A 23,042-nucleotide genomic window follows, 5' to 3' on the forward strand; every position below is an offset into this window, starting at 1 on the left:
TCTCACTGAGACGTGTTGGCAGAATTACTTCCATGTACACATCCGTTGTACCGTGGTGCTGGTAGCGCACAATACCCCGTGCAAAGGGCCGGCTCAGGCCTGTGCCGCCCTGACGTGAGAAGTGGCAGAAATGGGAAACACGAGGGTGAAGGGGGCGCTGGCAGGGCGGGGGCGGCCGGGCAGCCCTGCCTGCGGCACCGGCTGGGGGTGCAGGCGGCGGGGGCCAACAGAAGGGACGCGGGACGGGGCTTGTCTGGCAGGAGGAGCAGGGGGGCGGGGCGCGCGCCCGTAGCTGTTCGGGGGTATCGGCCCCGGGGCGGTACGCGGTGCCCGCCGCTGCGCATGCAGCCGCCGCCAGGGGGGCGCGGCCGCCAGCTGGCCCCGCCCCCGCCGCGTTTCCCAGGAAACCCCACGGCTTACGGCCAATAGCGCGCGCAGGCGAGGCGCCGCCCCTCCCGCGTCTCGCGAGATCTTTTTCCGGCCATGCACTCGCGCGAACTACATCTCCCAGCAGCCCTCCGGCGAGGGCTGCCGCAGCCAATGGGGCGGGGGAGCGCTGAGGTGGGTGGGGCCGACCGGGGCCAATCCGCCGTGGGCAGCTACGGCGGCGGAAGCGGAGCTCGGTTCCCGGCGGTGGCGGCTCTGCGACGGCTGCCGCGGAGCGTCCCGGGCACAGGTAACGCCGCGGGCAGCGCCCCCGGCACCGCCTCGCTCCGGCGGCGGCTCCGGGGAAGGGCTGTGAACGGGGGGTGGCGGCTGCTGCTTCAGTACGCGGCAGCGGGAAGGGCCCCGCGCCCGGCGGCAGCGCTGCGGAGCGATGCGAGCGGCTGAGGCGGCGGCGGAGAGGAAAGAGGGGCGGTGCCGGGCCCTGCGCGGCGGCGGGACCGGGACCAGGGTGGGAGGGCGGGAAGGGAAGGGGGCAGGGCAGGACCGGACCGGACCGGACTGGGGAGAGCAGGCCCGGGGAGGGCAGGGCAGTGCAGTGCCGGGCGCTGCGGGCCACGCTCGGCGCGGACAGGGGCGGCCCCGGGCGCCGCCGCGCTCCCGGGAACATCCGGGCCCTGCGGCCCCTCACGGCGGCACGGCAGGGCGGACCCGGGCGGCACGGCCGGCCTTCATTGGCCAGCGCAGTCCTCCCCGCCATTGGCTCGCGGCCTCGTGAGGTCATTAGTACGGTCGCTCCTCACTGGCTTGTGAGGCCTGCGCTGCATTGGCTGGCGTGGCGGGGGCGCGCCGCATTGGCGCAGGGTTGGCAGTGCCGCTAGCGCCGCGCCCAATGAGTGGGGCGGGAGCGGGGGGCGGTGCCTGCCGGGGTGTTGTCGCCCCCCGTGAGGCGGTGGGGGGTCGCCGGTAGCGTGACGCGCTGTGACGCAACGTAACGTAACGGTCGGCGGTGCCCGCAGGCGGACATGAGCTCGCAGCAGTTCCCCCGCTCGGGCGCGCCGCCCGCCGGCCTGGGACCAGCGCCGCCGCCCATCCCCACCAGCGGCTCCGCCGGGCTCATCGCCCCCGCCGCCACAGGTAAGCGGGCTCCGGGCCCCGCAGGGGACGCGCCCTCCGCCGGCGGCCGCAGCCCGCGGGCAGCTGCCGGCTCCAGGGGCAGGGAGTGATCCCGGTGTCCCTGCCCCGCGCCGTCCCCGGCTGCTCCGGCGGTCCCAGGCGGTGTGCGGGGGGGGGGGGGGGGTCGCGCCGGGTGGGAGGAGCGGGACGGCCCCGCGGGCGTGTGGCAGCCAGCCCGAAAGCTGCCTCGGTCACGAATGGGAAGAGCAACGTGAAAATCAGTTTAGTTGCTGACTCTGAAAAGTGACGTCAGGGCAGAGTGTCTCCTGTGCTCCTTTTAAGCGTGTCTGCTCGGCTGCCTGCACCCCCCCAGCTCGTCTTCTATGTATTTTTAGCAGAAGTGATGAGCGAATTTGGGAACGTTTCATGTAGCTGAAAATGGGGTGGGAGCCCTGATTCTAGTTACTGCTGTCCCTGCCAAGATTACGGGTTTTCAGCAAGCTACCAGAGGTGACTGGGGGGGAGCGGGTTCATTTTCAGGAGGGTTTATACTTGTTTTTCGGCTTCATATTCAGATACATAACACATTAAATGAAGATTTCTTTAGTACTGTCTGTGTGATGTGGGACTTTATGGCAGTTACTTAGATAATTATGTATTTTTCATTTGAAAGAAAAATTAGTCAGTCTTTGTTTGAAGAAGGTGTTCAGATGGACTTCTCAGAGATGACCCCAGGTTGCCCAGCATTACAAGGCCCATCAGTTCTGAGGGGAACCAGCAGAAGCAGTGCCAGAGTTCCTAGGGTTTTCATAATTGGAATATGTTTAATTGTAAGGGTGAATTTCTTTTACTTAGACTGTTTCTGACATCCCATCTCTGACCTGGTGGGTGACCAATGCAAACTTGTTAACCTTTTTTACCTTCTTCTTCAGAGTTCCCTTTTTCTTTTTTTTGCTAGTGAGTGATGAATCTAGTCGTGACTCAGAAGTTGCTCCTAGAGAGCACATCGGCCCTGGTGGCTCTATACAACCTCGAGAAGAAAAGCAGGAACCAGTGGTGGTTCGGCCATATCCACAGGTTCAGATGTTGACACAGCACCACCCTGTCCAGTCTGGTGCCCCGGTGACAGTGACAGCACCACCAGCACATTTGACTCCAGCTGTCCCACTTTCCTTTTCAGACGGACTTATGAAGGTAATGAGGAGGCTCACAATTCAGATGGGAAAAAATACAATCTATATTACAAGTTAGAGTGTTGAACAAAAATAAATTACGCCAAAAACTTCCCTGCTTCTGTTTCTTAAGCTTTCCGTGCGTGCTTCTACTGACTGTACACTGCCTCGTGGGTTTAGCTGTTCTATATGATACACAGAGGACTTCACAGTATCACAGCATTATTTTTGAGGGGGGTGGCTTTTGTTTATCTCTTAAGAGTGACTTCAGTCAGTTTCTGAAATCTTCCCTTTTCTCTGCAGGAGTGGATGAGAATATCAAATTAACTGTTAACACCCAGTGTCTGTAGGGGAATACCATAGCTCTAACAGATTCCACTTGTGACTCTTGCTGTATGTTAGAAGCTGCATATTTCCAGTACAAAAGATGCCCTTTCTTTGTCCCAAATGAAAATGGAATAGCTCTAAATGACCAATATCCTTACCCTCCAAATACTTAACCATACTTATCCTTATGCAGAGCTGACTTTCTCTTCAGGCTTTGACCTCCCAAAATGGTTTCTGCTTCAACATTGAGCTCTCATTTGGAGTTGCCAATGTTTCTGTCTTTGTATTTCTTGTAGCCTCCCTTGAAGCCCACCATGCCCAGCCGGCCCATTGCTCCTGCTCCACCCTCTACTCTCTCAGCTCCCACAAAGGTTCCTGGGCAAGTTACTGTGACCATGGAAAGCAACATACCACAGGCTCCAACAATTCCTGTGGCAACAATCAGTGGGCAACAGGTCTGGTTTTTTGTTTGTGGTTTTTCTTTTTTTCTGTTCCAGCTCACTGTATGGTCAGATCAATACTAATATTGGTACAACTGAGGTGGGCTCTTGCAGCAGGAGGGGAGGTGGAGGCAGCAGGCTTCCCCATTGGGAGGTAGAGGCAGCAGGCTTCCCCATTCAGTGGCCACTGGTTGTTGGATCAGTTCTGCTTGGAGCATTAAACCTCAGATTCAGTTATCACTAGCTCTTTAGAAAGCTGCTGATTTGTTGTAATCCTCCAAACAAACTGCTGGGGTTCATCACTGCAGTGTTCTTTAGCTCTCCTGGGAGCAGATGAGAAGAGACTGGTGAACAGTTCACGGTTTTGCAGTGTATTCTTATTCAACCACTAGTGACAAAATTGGAGGGGGGGAAGGTGTAGATAATGCTTTAGAAATTTTTTTTCCCCCTCCTCTAACTCGGACTGCAGAGCCAGTCCTTGTGATTTGAAACTAGTTTGCCAGTTGCCCATCACTTCAGTTGCTCTGAAGTCTCAGGGTTTTGATGTAAAGTGCCTTTAGGTGGATTTGAGTTAGGCTGGCTAAGGATGTGCAGCAGTTTCAGTGGATTTTTATCTTTATTAATATCCCTGGGAAGTCCAGAATTATTAGAAAGTAGAATTAACTTGTTGCAGCATTTGCCAGGTTCCCACTATTCTCTTGACTTTACCGGAGAGGTGGTATGAATCTATGCCTTAAAAGTCACTAATGGCAGAAGGGCCGTGTTGTGGTTTAACCTGTCAGGCAGCTGAACACCACACTGCTGTTCGCTCACTCTCCCCCGCCCCAGTGGGATGGGGGAGAGAATCAGGAAAAAAAAAAAGTAAAATTTGGGGGTTGAGATAAAGACAGTTTAATAGGACAGAAAAGGAAGGGCAAATAGTAATAATAATGGTTAAAAGAATATACAAAGCAAGTGATGCACGATGCAATTGCTCACCACCTGTTGACCAATGCCCAGACAGTTCCCGAGCAGCGGTCACCCCTCTCCCGGCTAACTCCCCCCAGTGTATATACTGAGCATGATGTCACATGGTATGGAATACCCCTTTGGCCAGTTTGGGTCAGCTGCCCTGGCTGTGCCCCCTCCCAGCTTCTCGCTGGCAGGGCGTAAGAGGCTGAAAAGTCCTTGACTAGTGTAAGCACTACGTAGCAACAACTAAAACATTGGTGTGTTATCAACATTATTCTCATACTAAATCCAAAACACAGCACTGCAGCAGCTACTAGGAAGGAAATTAACTCAATCCCAGCCAAAACCGGGACAGGCCATCTCTCTGGTTGATATGTGGGTGACTGCTGACTGACTGTCACCCATGTGTCAACCAGAAAAATAGATCAGTGAAATAGATAAAATGTTTACATCTTCCACACACAATGTCAGCAGGTTCTGTAACTTTATCCTGTAGAAACATCTGCCTCTTTCCCCACTCAACTTGTAAAGCATGCAACCTTTGTACACCAAGTATGTCTACAAAATCTCTTTTCTGTCTTTGGGACTTGGATATGGTAATACTGTTAGTGCAGGCATTAATTCTTGTCAACACAGCTTATTGTTTATTTTGGGTTTTGTTATTTCTTTGACTCTGCAGGGGCATCCTAGTAACTTGCATCATATCATGGCTACCAATGTGCAGATGTCTATCATCAGAAGTAGTGCTCCTGGGCCTCCGCTACACATTGGAGCTTCTCACCTACCCCGAGGTAAAGATCAAGCTGTGCTATGCCTGTTTTCTGTTCACAGCCTCTCGGGGGAGGTACATCTAGCCTTCACCTCTAAAAATTCTCCTCATGGCTAATGCAGCTAATACGTCAGCTGTTAAAACTGCTAGCATAATTAGGTGACTGCTGGCCTTTTAAGCATTATGTTGCCTTCAGCCATTTAGGGCAGGACTGTGTGACAGTGTTTAAAATGCTGGCAGTTACCAGCACGTCTGTTGTTCTAGTTCTGTGCTGTTAAAACAGCGAACACTTTCAAGACAAAATACACACTGGTATAGAGTGACCTGTCCTGCAAAATGTCATGTACGTTCTTGGTAGCAAGCGTTGTTCACCTGTGACAGTGGCACCTGAGCAGTTGTGAGGCATATTCTTGTACCCACTTGTCACAGGATCACTTGTGCATTTTTGTGCATGATAACATACCGTGTTGTGTGCATTTGCATTTACCCTTGAGTTAAATGCTGGTGCTAACTACAGGCTCTTGTCTCCCAGGGTTTTGGCTGCTACGGCTTACAAAACAGGACATCAGCCCCTTAAAAGAAGCCCTGTGCTCGATACAGTCTGTCTGATTTCTGACTGCAGTTTTACTTTCAAAAAAGCTTATGGGATGGGTTTCTAGTTCAACTTTAGACTGATCTGAATTCAGAGTACTATTTATATTTTTATTTCTTTTCATATTTGATGTTATTTGGTCACTCAGGAAAAATAAATTGACACGAGCAAAGACCTAATCTTTTACTAGAGTAGGTGGAAGGACTGTGCAGCTTTATTTGTAGCTGAAGTAAAATGTAGTTTCGTTCACTTGATTCTTGCAGGACAGCTGCCGCAAACTTTGTATTGTCACTTAGTGCATGTTTTTTTTTTTTCTGTCCTGCTTTTATTCTCTCAACTTGAATATTACCTTTTGAGGTAATAATTTCAATTGGGAACATCTATAGAAGCTATGCAGTCTAGTCCATCAAATGATTTCAAGGCTATTTGCCTTTGACAGCAATTTCTTTTGATTAGGAGACAGCCAACAGCAGACAAATTAACCAAAGCCCTGTGCTGTTGTAGCTTTAAAAGTTGGTTGGGTTTTTGTTTTGTTTTTCTTCTATTGCACATGTATTTTTCTTCGGAACTTGATCAGGTGCAGGGAGATTATTGTTGGTATCAGGTGACTTATTTATACATTAGCCCAGTGATCAAACTGTTTGCATTATTTCTACTGACTTCCATAGCTTGGAATAGGAAAAGATTGGATTTGCAATATAAGGTTATTACAGGGTAGTAAGAAGTATCAATAAAGCCAATTCATTTAAAATAATACCTATCCTTCCCCACATACTTTTGTGAAGCTTACATGTATTTGTTGCAAGCCTTACTTTTAAACCAATGTCACCCGAACTGACACACATGAAATTCATTCAAACTGAAATACATCCCAGCTAACCGAGTCTGTCTCTGCGGTCATAATGGAGTAATTTGGGTGCACAATATTGTAACGCACTTTGTTTATTTCCCAGGTGCAGCAGCTGCTGCAGTGATGTCCAGTTCTAAAGTAACTACAGTCCTGAGACCAGCTTCGCAGTTGCCAAATGCAGCTACAGCTCAGCCAGCAGTTCAGCACATCATTCATCAGCCAATCCAGGCAGGTAGCAGCCAGGCAGCTCTGCAGAACACTGACCACTGGCTCCAAATTCTTCCTGGCACTTACTTGTAATTGTGTATTTACTGGGCTGAGGCTACTGTCAACTCTCTTCCAATTCTGTTTCTCGGGTACCAGTTTCTAATAGCAAGAAGTGAAATAGTTGCATTAGTTCTGTGGTTTTATTTCCTTCGTAGACTCGTTTTAACTGTCTCCAAAGTGCTTAGAAACTGGGAAGAGGATTTAGTTTAGATATACTCGAAGTTTTAAAGTCTGAAGGGTCTGGTATGATATGCTTATGTTGGTTTATTCTTAAATATATATATTGCTGTAGAATTAAAAAAAAAATCTCATTTTAATATGCTTCTGTGTATCTCAGCTTATATACACATATAAGTAGAAGATTGTAGATAGCCTCTCCCTACAGTAGTACTAGTGTTCAGTGTCAGGATAAAGAGTTAAACATCTTTACTTTGTGCTTTCAGCTAGGATCCCGATGTAATCACCTTTGATTTCCTGTATATGTTTGGATCAGAGTTTCTTTTCATTCTGAAGGGAACTGACCTTTGGGTTTTTTCCTAGAGACCTTCAAGGATCCAGTCTTGTTAACTTTGTTGGTTACTGATTCCTATGACATACCTGCTTTGAAAACCAGGACAGATCTGCTTAGGAACTTGCAGATCAAGTCAGAAAGACTGGAAATGTCTTAGAATGCCAAAACATAGTGATAAGATCTAGAAAAAACAGTTTTAGCCAAGTAATTCCTAGTTATTATCTAAATAGCAGAATTTCTTTTCTGAATGTGTCTTTTTGACTCATTTTTATAGTCTCGTCCTCCCGTGACAACTTCAAGCACTATTCCTCCGGCTGTGGTGGCAACTGTCTCGGCCACAAGAGCTCAGTCCCCTGTTATAACTACAACAGCAGCGCATGCTACAGAATCAACCCTCAGGTAAAGACGCTTTGAAATCTACAGTGCTCTGACTTTACAGAGACTGCAGGAAGGGGAAACATATGTGCTAATCATCCAGAGCTGGTAATCCTCTAGATGTGGGATGATATAATACAAAAATAGTAATGCTTGGACAGTGCAAATGCTTTCAGTTCCGTGAATAAAAATTACTGTAAACGTGAACTGTTGCTCTGTGTTCTGAGAAGGAAAGAGCTTAATGGATCAGTTGTGATCTCCTGCTTCCTGGACAGCAGAGTTTCTGTTGTAGGAACCTGTGGCTAATTCAGCCCATCTGTTTTATGAAGACACAGTGAAAAAATGACACATGAATGTCAAAAAGTATCCCTGACAGGAAGTCTTTTTTTAAGAAGTGATATTGATAAGTCTGCCCTCCTAGTTGGGTACTTGTAGAAGATGAGGACAGAACAGTGTGGTTAAAGCAGCATAAGAAACTTGACCATGTCTTCGACAGCAGTGCTGCTTTCAAAGAGAAAGAGACCAAGGCCTGACGTGTGTCCCTGCATCTTATCTTTCATATTTAGTATCCACGTGGTTATCTTCATAACTATTTTTCTTTCTCTCCAGTCGACCCACCCTGTCTATCCAGCAGCACCCGCCTTCTGCAGCTATTAGTATTCAGCGGCCTGCACAGCCGAGGGATACAGCTACTCGGATTACGCTACCGTCTCACCCAGCTATAGGAACACAGAAGCCACAGCTCCACACCATGGCTCAGGTAAACTGCAAGAAGGAAAAAAACCCTCTTGCTTCTTCTAGACTTCTCTTTTGTTTCTATCTTGAGCGCTAAGATTAAATTTGGGAAAAGAGTTAGTATTGGGTTAGAAATTCATGTTCTTTACAGTCAATGCAGCATGATTCTATACTAAGTAAATATTTTAAATGCACTAGTCTTTTAACTCGAAGGTTTTCTTTTCTTTTCATAGAAAACCATTTTCAGTACTGGTACTCCAGTGGCAGCAGCAACAGTGGCACCTATTTTGGCAACAAATACGATTGCTTCAGCAACCACAGCTGGTGAGTATTCATAATGCTATTGTGGGAGAGTTGTGTGTTTTTTGTTGGGTTTTTTGTTGGTTTTCCTCCGTGAAGGTGGGACCTGATTACTTTTGAGGATTCTTTATTTATGGTAAAGACTGCATTTGGAAGTACATGAGCAGACTTCAGGAGAGAAATGGCTGGGTTCTTCAGGGAGGTTGTCTGGGTCGGGGTTTTTGCCCTTCTTATTTGGATATAGATACACTGGTGTGATAGGGCTCCGTAGAAAGATCTTGTATGCTTTTTTTCTTTTTCTTTAGGTTCTGTGTCTCACACCCAAGCGCCTACAAGCACCATTGTCACCATGACAATGCCCTCCCATTCTTCCCATGCTACAGCTGTCACGACCTCAAACATCCCAGTTGGTGAGTGACTTCAGTTTTAAGAAGAGTGTGTAGCTGATGCTTCAGTTTTCTGTTTATACTAGTAGTGTTTGTGCATATTAGCAAATTAAGGAGGGGAAGAAAATAGGTTCAAGCTGGGAGGAACCAATTAACAGGTCTACTGTGGCGCAGCTTTTTTAATACCAGGAAGAAATAGATGTTCTAGGAGTAAGTAATAAAGTGGCTCATTAACTTACTCAATTGAATTTTTAGACGAACTTGGGCCTTTTGGCATTTCAGAACCTGCATTGTATATACTGGAAGTTGTAACAGCTTGGTGATAGAATATGGCTTTCATAGTTGATTTTATCAGTTTCTTCCTGTGCTTCTTGAGGTGTTAGGTGTAGCCTAGTCGAGTTTGGTTAGTGTGTTCATTTGGAGGTAAAACACTAAGGTCTAAAGGTGGGAAACTTATTTGCCTAGATGTGGAATCTGCCTGAGGTGTTCCCTACAGAACTGCATAAGTTTCCTCTTGTTCATCTCTGTTTTCCTGCTGACCTCCTTCTTGTTCTTTTGAAATCTTGTAATATCTTTCCCTGCCATAAATTTCCAAGGAGTGAAGTTGTATCTCGATATATCAGTGTTTCCTGTAAAGCTTTTGTAGGTGTGTTCTTTCTTTTCTTGGCCTCTATGTATACTTGTCTGCCTTGATCTCATTTCCCTTGGTCTCTGTCAAGTTCTGCTTTGAAAACTTGGATAAATAAGTTCTTGACAGCAAAAAGGATTGGGCTGATCCTAAGGGGAAAAAAAAAATTCATTTGAGCACTGGAGTAACTTAATCTGTTAGCAAGTAAAACTCATATATGCATTTATAATGTCCTTCTATTCCGGTACAAATTGATGAAAAATGCTTCATTTCCCTTGTTCTTTCTTCCTATTGAGGAAACCTATCATCTCTGCGGATAGGAACTCATGTGGGGATGGGGTGGTTTTTTATTTGGCGGGGGGGAGGAGTAGTATTGGGGTTTTTGCCAGGAGAATTAGTCTTGTCTTTGCAGTGTCTTCCAACTTTTACTTTGACTGTTAACTGATTACATGTTTGTCTTTATGCAGCTAAAGTTGTTCCTCAGCAAATCACGCATACTTCTCCCCGTATCCAGTCTGATTACACAGCAGAGAGGAGTAATCTCATACCCCTCTCTAGTCACCGGGCATCTCCAAACCCGGTAGCAATGGAAACCAGAAATGACAACAGGTGGGGAAATAACAGCTCTATGAATTAGAGTGTGTGTGAGCAGGCTTTGAGTGCCTTGCTGCTTTTCTAGGTTCTGATATGTTGGAAATAATGTGTTTTAAAAACCTGGGGTGGGGGCAATTTGGTAGTTTTGAATTAATCATGATAGTTGAGATACTCAATAGCTTATGACAGTTGAGACTACAAAACTCAGGGAGTGGCCCAAAGGCAGGGGTTGCAGATGAACTGTTGAAATGGTGTGTGTAATACTTGCTCTCTTTGATACCTGTAGGCAGTCGGTGCCTGTCCAGTTCCAGTATTTCTTACCAACATACCCGCCCTCTGCCTATCCTTTGACTGCGCACACCTATACCCCCATCACCAGCTCAGTGTCCACCATTCGCCAATATCCAGGTAAGACAAGCTTTGGGGCAAGCTGACTTTGATGCTTTGTTCAGTTGTTAGCTTATGCATGAGCTTTAGTGATGGGAGAAGCTAAGAGGCTTTTATACTTGATTCTGACAATTTGTCACAGAAAGTCTTTGGCGACTTGTTCGCTGAGGGGAAAAACTCATGGGCAAGGGGTATTGAACTACTTCAGAGGTACTAAACACAGCTAATAACAGTTTTCTCAGGAGTTTCACATTTGATATCCAAGGGTTTGCATCTCTATAAGTAAAAGTTTTTAATTCTACAAATCAAAACACTTCAACTCTTCCAAACCAAACCAGCTCTTTGATGTATCTTCATTCCCTGGTGTTCTGACGAGCCCATTTTAGTCTCTTTCCACATGAGTGTACAGTTTGAGAGAAAACCCTGAACCAAAAATGGAAAAAATAAGCTGCATTGCACACTTTTGCATTAGTGTTCTATTTAAAAGAATGGAGCAATTAATGTGTTTGAACTGTTGCAGTAATTTGCAGACAGTCAAAAAATCATGTGTAATGTGAGCCCATATAGTCAACCCAAACTTACGTCATTCTGTGACAAAATTTGGAGTGCTTTTAGGTAAAACTGAGTGGTTTAGAACTGTTCTCTATAATGTGATAATATCCACAATCCAAACCCCAGGAATATGCATGATTTGGATTTTCATGGAACGCCTGTGTCTGCTGGCAGCATGTTACCCTTGAGCAGTCTAGAGGGAATTTGCAAGGACTTGGAGGCGGCAAAGCCCATTTGCTGAATGGGAAAGTACACACAGAGAATTGAGTTACTGGGGCCTGTTCTTTGTGTCATTGAAATTCCAGTGAGAAGTTGCAAGTCCTGACTATGTCATGTCAGGATTTGAGGTGGGCTTCATGATAATTAAACGACTTGAGAAGGGGACAGGTGAGCTGCTTTTATACCTTCCTGCACTTTGGCTGAAGGTTTTAAAGGGGAACGTGCAGGTGAGTGGTGGTACTTGGTGTTGGCAGCTCTGGTTGAGGAGTGGTTACAGAGCCCCTGATAGAACGTGATTGCAGACTATCAGGAGTTTCAGTTTCGGTAGCATATTGGGGTGATGGTAGGCCAATGCTAATTTTTAAAAAAAGCAGATGTAGGTTCTTCAGCAGGAGCTCATTGACAGAGACATTTTGCTTGTTAAATTGACTTGAAGCATCAGTTGAAGGTACTAATTATGGCAGTAACTGGTGATAACTCAAAGCAGACAATACAAGGTGTCAGGAGGGACATGCACCTGTGCTGAGCACAGCCAGTTGAGGGCTTAGTTAAAAGTGCGGAGGAGACTTTTTAAAAGATCACTGAGATAAGGAGTGTTAATACGGAATTTTGAGGAAGAATGTTGGCTTTGGCTTTCCAAATCCTGGTTGTGTTTATATAGTCTCCAAAAAGGATTTTGTTAGATGGAAAGTTCTGCAACAAGAGTGTTTCGCATAAGGTGTTCAACTAAGAGAAATGTTGTGCCATACTTTATACAGAAACCATTTTCAGGGACCTGGTGCTGGATTTCAGGGTTTTGACAGTTGTTTTTAGAGTGTCTTGTCAGCACAAGAACTTGATCGAAATCCTGTGACAATGAGAAAAACAGCTTGTTCTGCGATGAGAGGGCTCTCCATTGTTAGCAAGCAAGTCCATTGTTGGCAAGTTCGCACTTGCATTCTGTGTATGGCTGCAGAAATGGTGGTACTGTTCTGTAAAGACTGTGGAAATCTGGAGATCCAGGAACTGCAGGTAGTCTAACAGCATTGTTAAATGCTGCCTGGGAGAAGTGTAATGTGCCATACAGTAGATCTGGAAAGATGGAATCGTAGTTACAGAGCTGTAATTCAAATAAATGAATTGAACTTCTTAGAACAGGTGCTTCATTGGGAACATTGTTCTGCCACAAAAAGATTGCGTGTTCATTTTAGCTGTGGGATCCAGACTATAATTGCAAGCCCTGTTCTAAGTCAGATAAGATTGTACTCAACTTCAGAACAGTTTGTCCACTTGTGCTAAGGAAAATTTGTTTTTATGACTATGTGGCTGGGGAAAGGGGATAAGGAAGTAAGACCTGTTTTAAGGTACTTGCACTTGAGTCTCTGCTTGCTTTTGTTCAGTCAAAGGTTTGGTGTTTTTAATTGATGCAATGATAAGCTCTGTGGAAAGACTGTCTTTTGAAAAGAAATGGCTTAGGCTTCTGATTTTTTTTTTTTTTTTTAAGCAGGACAAATGCGAAGTGTTGGTACTTACAAGCATTGTAAAGTAAGATACTGAGCAAGAATAGCGCACAGCTTTCTGAGGCTGGAAGCTGGGTACAGAAATATAATTTGAGTCTAACCAAAAGTGGACTTAAACTTGGATCTTTTCTCTCTTGTTGCAATTTGAAATAGAAAATGGAATGGAAATAAATAGTAACGTTTCATTCTTCTGGCAGACAATCTGGTCTGTCCACTCTCAAATTTACTACTGCAACAAGCAGGCTGGCAAATTAATTTTTCAAAGCAAAATAGTCTTTGAAAGTAAATATTTGAGTGAGAGGTGCTAGGCGGAACTGAGGCGACCCACTGGGTAGGCGTGACAAGGTGTCTGTGTTGCTGCTCACAGTTTCAGCCCAGGCACCCAACTCGGCCATCACGGCTCAGACTGGCGTAGGAGTGGCCTCCACCGTCCACCTCAACCCCATGCAGCTGATGACTGTAGATGCATCTCACGCCCGTCACATCCAGGGGATCCAGCCGGCACCCATCAGTGCGCAGGGGATCCAGCCGGCACCCATCAGTGCCCAGGGCATTCAGCCAGCACCAATTGGGACACAAGGACTCCACCCCGCTGCACCAATTGGCACGCAGGGACTGCAGCCAGCACCAATCAGTGCTCAGCAGCCACAAGCTGACACCAAGACTTCAGGTAAGAGCAACCAGCAAAGTCCATGCTTTGGATCTAGTCAGAGCAACTGAACTTCTGTCCTACAAATTTGGCTTATTTTTTTTCTTTTACTCTGACTAATGGTCTTGTTATAGTCTCTGTGGTGCAGTAGTGGACACTAGAATACATTCATATGCATATTCTCTCAGCAAATATTTTTTACCTATTTCTTAATTTATTTTTTTAAGCGTACCGGGTGGAATGTGTGGGTAGCCTTGAATGGGGGTTACTTCAGTGGATAAGACTGGTAGTGCCTGAGCTTAAACAGTTCTCTTCAGTAAGGCCTTGTGGGAAAAGTCATTTACAAGTCAATGATGTTCTCTGAACTGTTCCGGCTACTCACTAGATCACAGTAGCAATTAAAATACGGCCAGGTACCCTCAGCAGTTGGTAACCTGATCTTGGACTGTGATAGAAACAGTCTTTCATTAAAAACGATTGGTCTGATGCAACCCCAAGAACTTACTGAAGAAAAGGGATATGGCAACCAAGAGAACGTGCTGTTGCAAAGCTGGCAGACATATTGCTTGGTGACCTCCTGACTGTCTCAATGCTCTGCATCAGTTAGTTGGCCAAACAGGCTTTGGCAGAAGGTCAGAACATAAACACAGCTGATGGTGCTTACTTACAAGTGGCATGTATTGCCACGTAGACTCCACCAGGAGTGTTATTCTGTTGACCCAGTTGTGTTGGTGATCTCCCTGGCGATTTCTGCGGTTTCCATTTCTTCTGGAAAAGATTATTTCCCTAGCAGCAGTAGTTAGGCAGGAGGTAGTTTCCATCTTCCCTGCAGAAGGTTCAGTGATCAGATTGCTTGTAGCAAAGGTATTGCTTACAGAAAAGCCTGAAAGCACTGCAGTTAAAGATTGAGGGAGTCAAGGGAGCATGGACAACATGTGCTCTGCAAACAGCTGCTTTGTCATCGAATTTCCTTAAGTCACTGCTGCTTTTTCCTCTCTGTATTTGTTCTTCTCTGCTGTGTCAATGTCCATCCTTCCCAGCAGTAGTCTTGGCAGATGGAGCCACCATTGTAGCCAATCCTATTAGCAACACATTCAACACAGCTTCTGCAGCAACTACGGTTGTGCAAACCCATAGCCAGAGTGCCAGTGCCAGTGCACCAGCCCAGGGCTCTTCCCCGCGCCCAAGCATTCTCCGGAAGAAACCAGCCACAGATGGGTGAGTAGAATTGAAGATGACATGTGAATGACACTTCTGTGCGATTTAGCCTGGCTAAATGGAATAATTTCAGTGGAGATAAGAAAAGTTCTAGCAGATTACTCAGTCAGCAGTGGTTGTGAGTAACTTGCTGATCTGTGAAACACACTTCTTTTCTTCCCCTAGGATAGGATATGGTTTTCTCTTACTGTCAGTAATAAAATGAGAAGAAGGACAGTGTGTCTCCTAGCTCTTGAAAGTGACCTTTTGAGGGAAAGTGGATTTGAGGCTTTCTTGCTTAGTGTAATAAAAACAAAGAGTTCATAATCTACTAAAATTAGAATTCCGTGCTTTGTCTTCAGTGCTTTTCTTGGAAGAATATGTGGATGAGTAGAAAGGATAGGATTAGTACCCTGCTGTGAAATCTGATTAGGAAAAAGGGAGGGAGTAACTTAAACTCTTAAAATATTTTATGTTGTCTGTCTAATTTTAAATGCCTGAATAAAGAGGCAAGAGACAGCTTTAGAATTAACAATGCATTTCCTCCTGACTAATGACTGAAAACGTTTGGAACTGATGTGTCCTACGAGACTAAAATCGCATACTTTTTTATTTGGGTGGGTGGAAACGTTTTTTGAGGCAGAGAAGCTGCAGGCTGTAAAACTGAAACAGAAATTAAAGAAGCAGAGGTAGATCACTAAAGAATGTTTCCATTTGAGAGGTTGATTATTTTGGACAACAATTTGACTTCCAGCCCCACAGGAGACTGAATAGTCTCTAAAATACTTTTCTGTATTTAGCCCTGTGCTGCCTAACATCCACATTCAGGGCTTGAGGTCTTGGAGTCAGGCTTTGATACAGTCTAGTCCAACTAAACGAAGCAGATGCCTGTCTGAGCACAGTTTAGTTCCAGATGATTTGCTCAGTCTTCAAATAGCAGTGGAGGACAGTGGCATGGCCAGACCTCCCTTTGTCCACTGTTGGAGCCTGGCAGTCTCAGTAAGATGCTCTGACTGGCAGGATGAAAGTAAAGCTGGCATTCTTGCAGAAGCCCTAAATGGGGGTGAGACTAGGCCAGAGCAACTAATCTTTTATCTTTAAAGAAAATAAAACATAACATCTAATTTCAAAGGTCAAATGAGCCTCTGTAGCAAATCGGTTATACTGAAGACAGAGTGCAATGATACAGCTGTAACTCCTATCCTGATTTGGGCAAGAGAGGGTTGATTCCTTTCCTCTCAGAGGTATTTGTCTTTGCATTGGGGAGGCGGGAATCTTAGATCTGTCTGTCTTTTACAGGCTGGCAGTCCGGAAAAGCTTAATTCCACCTCAGCCACCTGAAGTAGCTAGCACGCGTGTCGAGAGTACTATGCGAAGCACATCTGGATCACCAAGGCCTGCTGGGTAAGACTTTAGGAAACAACTGACTGCATCATAATAGTTTCATTATATTTGTTTGATTTGTATTCTCTGGCTATTGGAGCGTTTTCCTTTCTTTTGGGAAATGTAATCTATATTGAATTTGTCAGTGTGATGACTTTTGAACAGTCTGGACTAGTTCTGCTGCTGTGAAGCTGAGGCAGTAGCCTCTTAAAAGATGTGGTTATGAGCTTTCATAGAAACAAACAAAAACCCTCTGCTGTTGTAAAGGCTAGGCCTCAACTTTTTTTTTCTATAGTACTTGAAAATTAATGCTGAAGAAAGGTAAATGGAGCTTCTACCCTGCTTCACTTGAGTTCAGTGGCTTTACAACTTATTGTTTTATAACTATTAGCCACAGTGGGAGCTCTTGCAAACAGAGCATGGGAGGCAGTACAGCTTTAGGTAAAAGTTCCTCTTGTCTGCATCGTGAAACTGTATTGGTCCTTTTACAAGTATTTTGAAGTTACCTGGAATTAGTCATGAGATTTGCTTGTTACAGTGAGTGGAAGAAAATACCGTCTGTAATAAATACAAAGGATTAGAAAGGGAGTGGAGGAGGAAATGTAATTGAGATGACACCTTGTCCTGTTGTTAAACGTGTTACTGAGCCAGGTGTTACTTGCGGGTGCAGGAAAAACTGGGTAGTCTGAATCCAGGTCAGCTCATTCAGTTTGTGCTAGGTGGTCATGACTGAGATGCAGTTAACTTCAGTTTGTTTTTGCTTTTTTTATGTTACAGTGCTAAGCCAAAACCTGAAATTCATGTGTCCATGGCCACTCCAGTCACTGTGTCTATGGAGGCGGTGTCTAATCAAGGCGGCGAGCAGCCCACCATTGCGGTCCCCCCCACCTCTCAGCAACCCCCCTCTGCCATTCCAACCATCATTGCAGCAGCCAGTCCCACTTCGCAGCCTGCAGCAGCTCTGTCCACCATTCCAGGAGCTGTCCCGGCCGCTCCACCAACTTCTACCACAATTGTGGCAGCACCCGCTCCTCCATCAACCATGAGCGGTGCCCTGTCAGCAGTGCTGGGTCCTGTGGTACCAGAGATAAAAATCAAAGAGGAAGTGGAGCCTATGGACATAATGCGACCAGTATCTGGTAGGTGGTTGTTAATCATCAGGTTCTTCTGTTGTTGAGACAGTGTAGAAATTAGGAGGATTTCAACACCTCCATCCTGAAAATGAAATTGCATCTCTTTCATGGGAGCACAGAATACCAGTCAAAGGGTTCCCATACGCCTTATTACTCAAAGTTCTTTGCCTTCTCCCTAATCTCCCATGAAATCACTTGTTACTGCGACTGCTTTGTTCATGTTCAAATGATCCAACTCCGAAGAGTCTGTGTGAATTCCTTGCTTAAAATGCACACGCTCAGCAGCAGTACCAATATATTATGAATCAGTACAGTTAATTTCAGTTTTCTCACAAATCCTACTGTTCAGGTCCAAGGGCCTTTCTTTTATGTAAAGGATTAGTGACCAGAGTAGGACTTCATAGGGCCCTCCTGTGATTCATGGATATTTTTTCTCTAGAACTTTTAAAAATATTCATTATATTGCCTTACTTATGATAGCAACTTGGCCATAATTGCTATCAGATGGTATGATCAGTAAAATTCAGATCCTTACGGATCTCAGGTCAGGCGCTATACAGTGGCAAAATGATACAAATGCATTCCATGTTCATGGGTTATGTGGTATCAGAGTTCTGTTTTAGTTGTTGGTTTCATCCCTCTCCTTAAAACTGTATGTTGTTCTCTGATGGAAGAAGCTGCTTGCTACAGATGTCTCTGGAGCACAGGCAGATAGCGTTAGGCTCTTCAGGGTTCTATTGTCTCTTACTGGCAATTGTGGGTATGCCCAATTGTCAAGAGATCCCATCCCAGAAACTTTTTGTTGCAGCCTTAGTCATGGCCAACTGAGCTTTTCCCTCCGACTGTCAAGGAGTGTTCCCTCAAGCTACCTGCTGCTGTGCTGCCCAACTTCAGAGTGTGTCGATTGGTGCAGTAACCTACTGACGTGGTGCTGTTGACTTGGCAGTACAAGCAGACTCTTGCAAGGAGTACTGCAGCCCCGATTTGATTGTATGTGACTCTCTACTAACATTACAAAGAGGAGAGGGACTTGCTTGCTCTTGAATATGATCTGTGCTGGCAGACGTACAAAGATAGCTTTTTTTTTTCTTTTTTTACAGTAACACAAGACAGATGTTAGCGTGGATTCCTTTTTGTAGCATTCAACTAACATAAGCTTCGAATATGAAGGAACTGAGGGACAATTGTCTCTGCTCTCATTCTGTATGCTTTTGTACGTGAGACCCTAAAGATCTTAGGGTATAGGCTTGTCCTAGCAATTGCTGCTGGCTTAATATCTGGCCTTCTACACACGTGGAGCTGAAGTGCACGTACAACGGAGTCCACGCTCCTCACAGTGCACTGAAACAGCAACTACTGTTGGGAGGTAGTGTTCAAACAATGTTAACGTGTTACCTTTACACTACTGACGGTTTGGGTTTTCTTCCTCTTTCCTTCCTCTCAGCAGTCCCTCCTTTGCCTACAAGTACTGTGTCTCCGTCTTTGGCGTTGCTGGCCAACAACCTTTCAATGCCTCCAAGTGATTTGCCACCTGGTGCCTCCCCGAGGAAGAAGCCCCGTAAGCAGCAGCATGTCATCTCCACAGAGGAAGGGGACATGATGGAAACAAACAGCACTGATGATGAGAAATCCACTGCCAAAAGCTTGTTGGTGAAGGCAGAGAAGCGCAAGTCTCCTCCAAAGGAGTATATAGGTACTGTCATCTCCAATGTCTTTTTTTCCTATTTGAACATCTGTATTTTTGCTTCCTTTTGTTTCTCAGAGGAGGTGCTCTGTCATTCTCCCACTTTGAAAATACAAATAATACAGAATCCAAATATCAGTTTCTCAGCACTCTCTGCATAGTTACGTTCAGGGGAAATAACTTTTCTTGATATATAGAGCATCACTTTGTATGAGGTAGTGCTTACCAATCTTCTGCTGGAGTTACTGTGTCATGCTGATCTCCTACTTTCACCAGCTTGATGATGATAATAATACAGTTCTCCCTGGATCCTCTTCTAGATGAAGAAGGTGTAAGATACGTCCCTGTGCGTCCAAGGCCGCCTATCACATTGCTCCGGCATTATCGCAATCCTTGGAAAGCCGCTTACCACCACTTTCAGCGATACAGTGATGTGCGGGTAAAAGGTCAGTCTGCTTCTTGTAGTTTGACAGTTTCATTCATCCAGGATGGAACCGCTTCAGCGTACCTGGTAACGGTGTCTTAGGAGCATTCTTAGCTAGCTGGTGTTAATAAGCAATCCCACAAAAAGGTTTTGAATACAATTTGGAAAACGAGGGTTGATCAAGTGAGCTAATGACTTTCATTAGCCGGATGTTGCCTAAATCTTCTTCCGCTCTCAAGATAAAGGAGGAAAGAAGGGAAGGACACTATATGGAATTCGCTATGATTTTGTAAAAGAAAAAATTGTACGGTTATTGAGAAATGTATTTACATTCAGTGATAGAAACTTACTAAAGAAAGTAATCCTTAAAGAAGTGACATGCTATGGTGATATGCTACAGTTTAGTTTTCTGATTTTCTTACTACCTTACAAACTTGCCAGTTTAATCAAAAGCATTCTAGATCTAGCATAACTGGTCTGGTCAACTAACAAATGAGCTTTTAAAGAAGACTTTTTTTTTTCCTAATATGAGGAAAATAGAGATCAGATATTGTTTTCTAGGCTTCTTAGCTAGTATCTTAAAGTTTTTAAGCAGATTGGGTTTTCACAGCTGTGTAAATACATCAAGGAGGGAGCTGATACATATTTCGGTGGTAACGGATGGACCCTTCTTCATGCAGGGTGTTGAAACGCTGAGCACTACCTTTTTTCTTTTTTTCTTTTTTTCTTTTTTTTTTTTTTTTTTTTTTTAAATGGGGGGAAAAAAAACAGGATATAATTTTTCTGGAAATACAGATAACCTGTTAATAAGTGAGAGCAGCAGTCAGATACATGGCAGATGGGTAACTATTTTCCTATCCGAATCAAAACGTTGCTCACTCTCATTTATTAAGATGTATGGAGGGCCAGAGTTGGGTTAATGTTTTTGTTTGAGAAGAGAGGCCTGGCAAACTCTTGAAATTTGAATAACATATCTTTGTATTTCCTGGTGACAGAAGAGAAGAAGGCTATGCTACAGGAGATTGCCAATCAGAAGGGTGTATCCTGTCGTGCACAAGGGTGGAAGGTCCATCTCTGTGCGGCACAGCTACTACAGCTGGTAGGTGAATGGGGGCTCGCCAGCTTCCTACAACATGGGGGAACACAGAGTTGCGTAAGACAGGAGGATGTTTTTACAAACTCAGTACACGGTCATCTGACATTGGGATACCATAAAGGAGCTGGTGTGTAGTGCCCAAAGGGAGTGGGACGTGCTTTCCCCTTTCTCAGGAATGTGGCATAAGTGGCTTGGAAACGTAGAGTGTTGATTTTGATCCAGACATAAGAGCTGATGTATTTTGTACAGATGATCAAAATTGGCAACTCCCTCCTGCTGATGCACAGGTCTGAAGAAGCGTCTGTTTGGGATGGTGCGGCTGATCTGAGGAGGCAGCACTGATCCACATTCCTGGATGCTTCTGTTTCAGGTTGGGGGTGAGGTAGGTGCTCTGCATTCTAGCACCAAACTCCCCAAAACCTCTGCATTCCTGGAATAGTATTGTGAGAAATAGGGGAAACAGTTCTGGTTAGGATCCATGTTTGTTCAGAAGTGGAGCAATCCTGTAAATAGGATGTTAGTAAGAATGATAGTGCCACACTCTACGTCAGAGGCTCCATCTTCTGAATTACTAACATGAGCAGCTGAGAGGGGAACAGATTATCATCTTCTCTGTGTAGCTTTCTTAATGCGGGCAAATGTTTTTCTGGCCTAGTGGTGAACCTTCTCATGAAGTGCTAATGTCTTTTAGACAAACCTGGAGCACGATGTGTATGAGAGACTGACTGCCCTGCAGGAGGGACTCATTCCTAAGAAAAAGGCAGCGACCGATGATGACTTGCATCGAATCAATGAACTGATACAGGTAGGTTCCTGTGGCCTCTCAACCCAGCAAAGCTGCTTTACCCTTAATTACAAAATATCCTGCTGCAGTTAGTAAGAGCTAAAGCTGGCTTAAAAAAAAATCACATAGGTACACTTCCTGTGTTTCCAGTGTCATCAGTTACAAGTGGTATTACGAAAAGGTACAGTGGTTGCTTAGACTAGACGGTCTGCTGTTAATGATGACAGTGTTTCATTTCAGGGGAATATGCAGAGGTGTAAACTTGTGATGGATCAAATCAATGAGGCTCGAGACTCTATGCTAAAGGTCTTGGATCACAAGGATCGTGTTTTGAAGCTTCTAAACAAGAATGGAACTGTCAAGAAAGTATCCAAATTAAAGCGAAAGGAGAAGGTGTAAAGCCAGAATAATGACTCTGGAAATGGAGAGCGTGTACAGAATGAGTTGAACCTTTTTGTAGTTTGGGTTTATTTTTAAGCAGAGCATCTGAATAAAAAGGATGAGTTTAGGGAACAGATGGCAACAGATGGACATGTGAAGCCTGGTGACCTGAAGGGATTGTCACTGATCTGTCATAATGAACAAAGATTTCTCTCAGGCTCATCCCTTTTTAAAGTCTTTCCAGTCCCATTTGTTTAACCCTCCTGATGTGTCAGTGCCTACTAATTGGAACTAGTGGTGCAATGTGTGGTGGACAGTGCTCTCCCTCTGTTCTGCAGCTTAGGGGTAAATGTACACAAGGTGCATATACACCTGTAATGCAGGAGAAGATTCTGCAGGGGACACCAGGAAGCTGACATACAGGTATCGACCCAGACAGCAGCCTTGCTTCAAAGCATTGAAAGTGACACCGCTTTCAGTTACCCCATTCAGTTCTTGTTCTTCTGACCTTCCAGTGTCTGAAGTAGCCTTCTTAAACCAGTGCCACTGCACTAGGAGATCTGCCGCATTCAGAATCTCCAATGGCTCAGAAGTCCTAGCTGTCAAGTTAAAAAAAAGGAAAAGTGTGGGGGGAAATCATTTCAAAGTGATTGTGTAGTGTCTCTGTGTGTGCGTGTGTGTCTGTTGGTGCTCTGGGATACTTGTTTTGAAGTACCTCTTGCAACAGAGGACTTCCTGTAGCTGGTGTAATGTTAATTGTATGTACCACATACATCCTGAAAACATTAATAAAGGACTTGGAGGTTTTTGTACGTGAGTAGTTTGTATACCTTTATACTAGTGAAACTGTTCAACCTGTAAACTCAAAACCAAGTTAAAACCTTGAAAGAAGCCTTTTGGGGAGAAGAAACAGAATGTTGGAAAGCACTCAGCCTCTTGTGCTGCAGAGGGAAGGATAATTTAATTCACCTTTCAGCTCCTAAAGGTGCAATATGGATTGCCCCCATGCACTTTGCATTTAACCTTAATTTTTCAGAAAGGTTGCCAAATCAGTTCGTTTTTAGTCTCCTCAGCAGGAGGCTTCAGTTTCATGAACTAATTCTGTTTTAAGAACACTTTTTTTTCCTCGTTCAGTTATAGAGCTGTTGTCTTGACTTTATTCAGAACTGAGTTCTTTTAAGAATTTAGATTAGAAAAAATGGTATTTAATTCCTTATTTCTGATTTTTTTTTAATGAGTGGAGTAAGTAGAATGTCC

General features: G+C 44.9%; 1 protein-coding gene across 5 annotated transcripts; it reads left to right on the forward strand.

Moving 5' to 3' along the window:
- The first annotated feature begins 620 nt into the window (after positions 1-620).
- On the forward strand, positions 621-22,597 carry SAP130 (Sin3A associated protein 130). Of its 5 annotated transcripts, none has more exons than XM_076341638.1 (21): positions 621-676; positions 1,404-1,521; positions 2,459-2,694; positions 3,296-3,454; positions 5,070-5,181; positions 6,705-6,829; positions 7,654-7,778; positions 8,364-8,514; positions 8,723-8,813; positions 9,095-9,199; positions 10,271-10,412; positions 10,684-10,805; positions 13,422-13,724; positions 14,744-14,921; positions 16,200-16,304; positions 17,061-17,422; positions 18,861-19,109; positions 19,421-19,546; positions 20,520-20,623; positions 21,312-21,425; positions 21,645-22,597. In XM_076341638.1, the coding sequence occupies exons 2-21, from the start codon at positions 1,410-1,412 to the stop codon at positions 21,801-21,803; spliced, it is 3,180 nt and encodes a 1,059-aa protein (XP_076197753.1). In that variant the 5' UTR covers positions 621-676; positions 1,404-1,409; the 3' UTR covers positions 21,804-22,597. The 5 variants fall into 5 exon arrangements, with proteins under 5 accessions (XP_076197753.1, XP_076197755.1, XP_076197754.1 ...); XM_076341640.1 differs by having other exon boundaries at positions 18,864-19,109; XM_076341639.1 differs by having other exon boundaries at positions 14,747-14,921.
- Positions 22,598-23,042: the final 445 nt, after the last annotated feature.

Source organism: Aptenodytes patagonicus, chromosome 6 (assembly GCF_965638725.1).
Source record: "Aptenodytes patagonicus chromosome 6, bAptPat1.pri.cur, whole genome shotgun sequence".
NCBI classification, from domain to species: domain Eukaryota; kingdom Metazoa; phylum Chordata; class Aves; order Sphenisciformes; family Spheniscidae; genus Aptenodytes; species Aptenodytes patagonicus.

Bases quoted from the DNA above. Each gene is read 5' to 3' on its own strand.
- SAP130 (XM_076341638.1), top strand. From the start codon at position 1,410: ATGAGCTCGCAGCAGTTCCCCCGCTCGGGCGCGCCGCCCGCCGGCCTG. The intron at 6,830-7,653 runs GCAGGTAGCAGC...TCATTTTTATAG, and splicing joins TCATTCATCAGCCAATCCAG to TCTCGTCCTCCCGTGACAAC. The intron at 14,922-16,199 runs GTGAGTAGAATT...TGTCTTTTACAG, and splicing joins AAGAAACCAGCCACAGATGG to GCTGGCAGTCCGGAAAAGCT.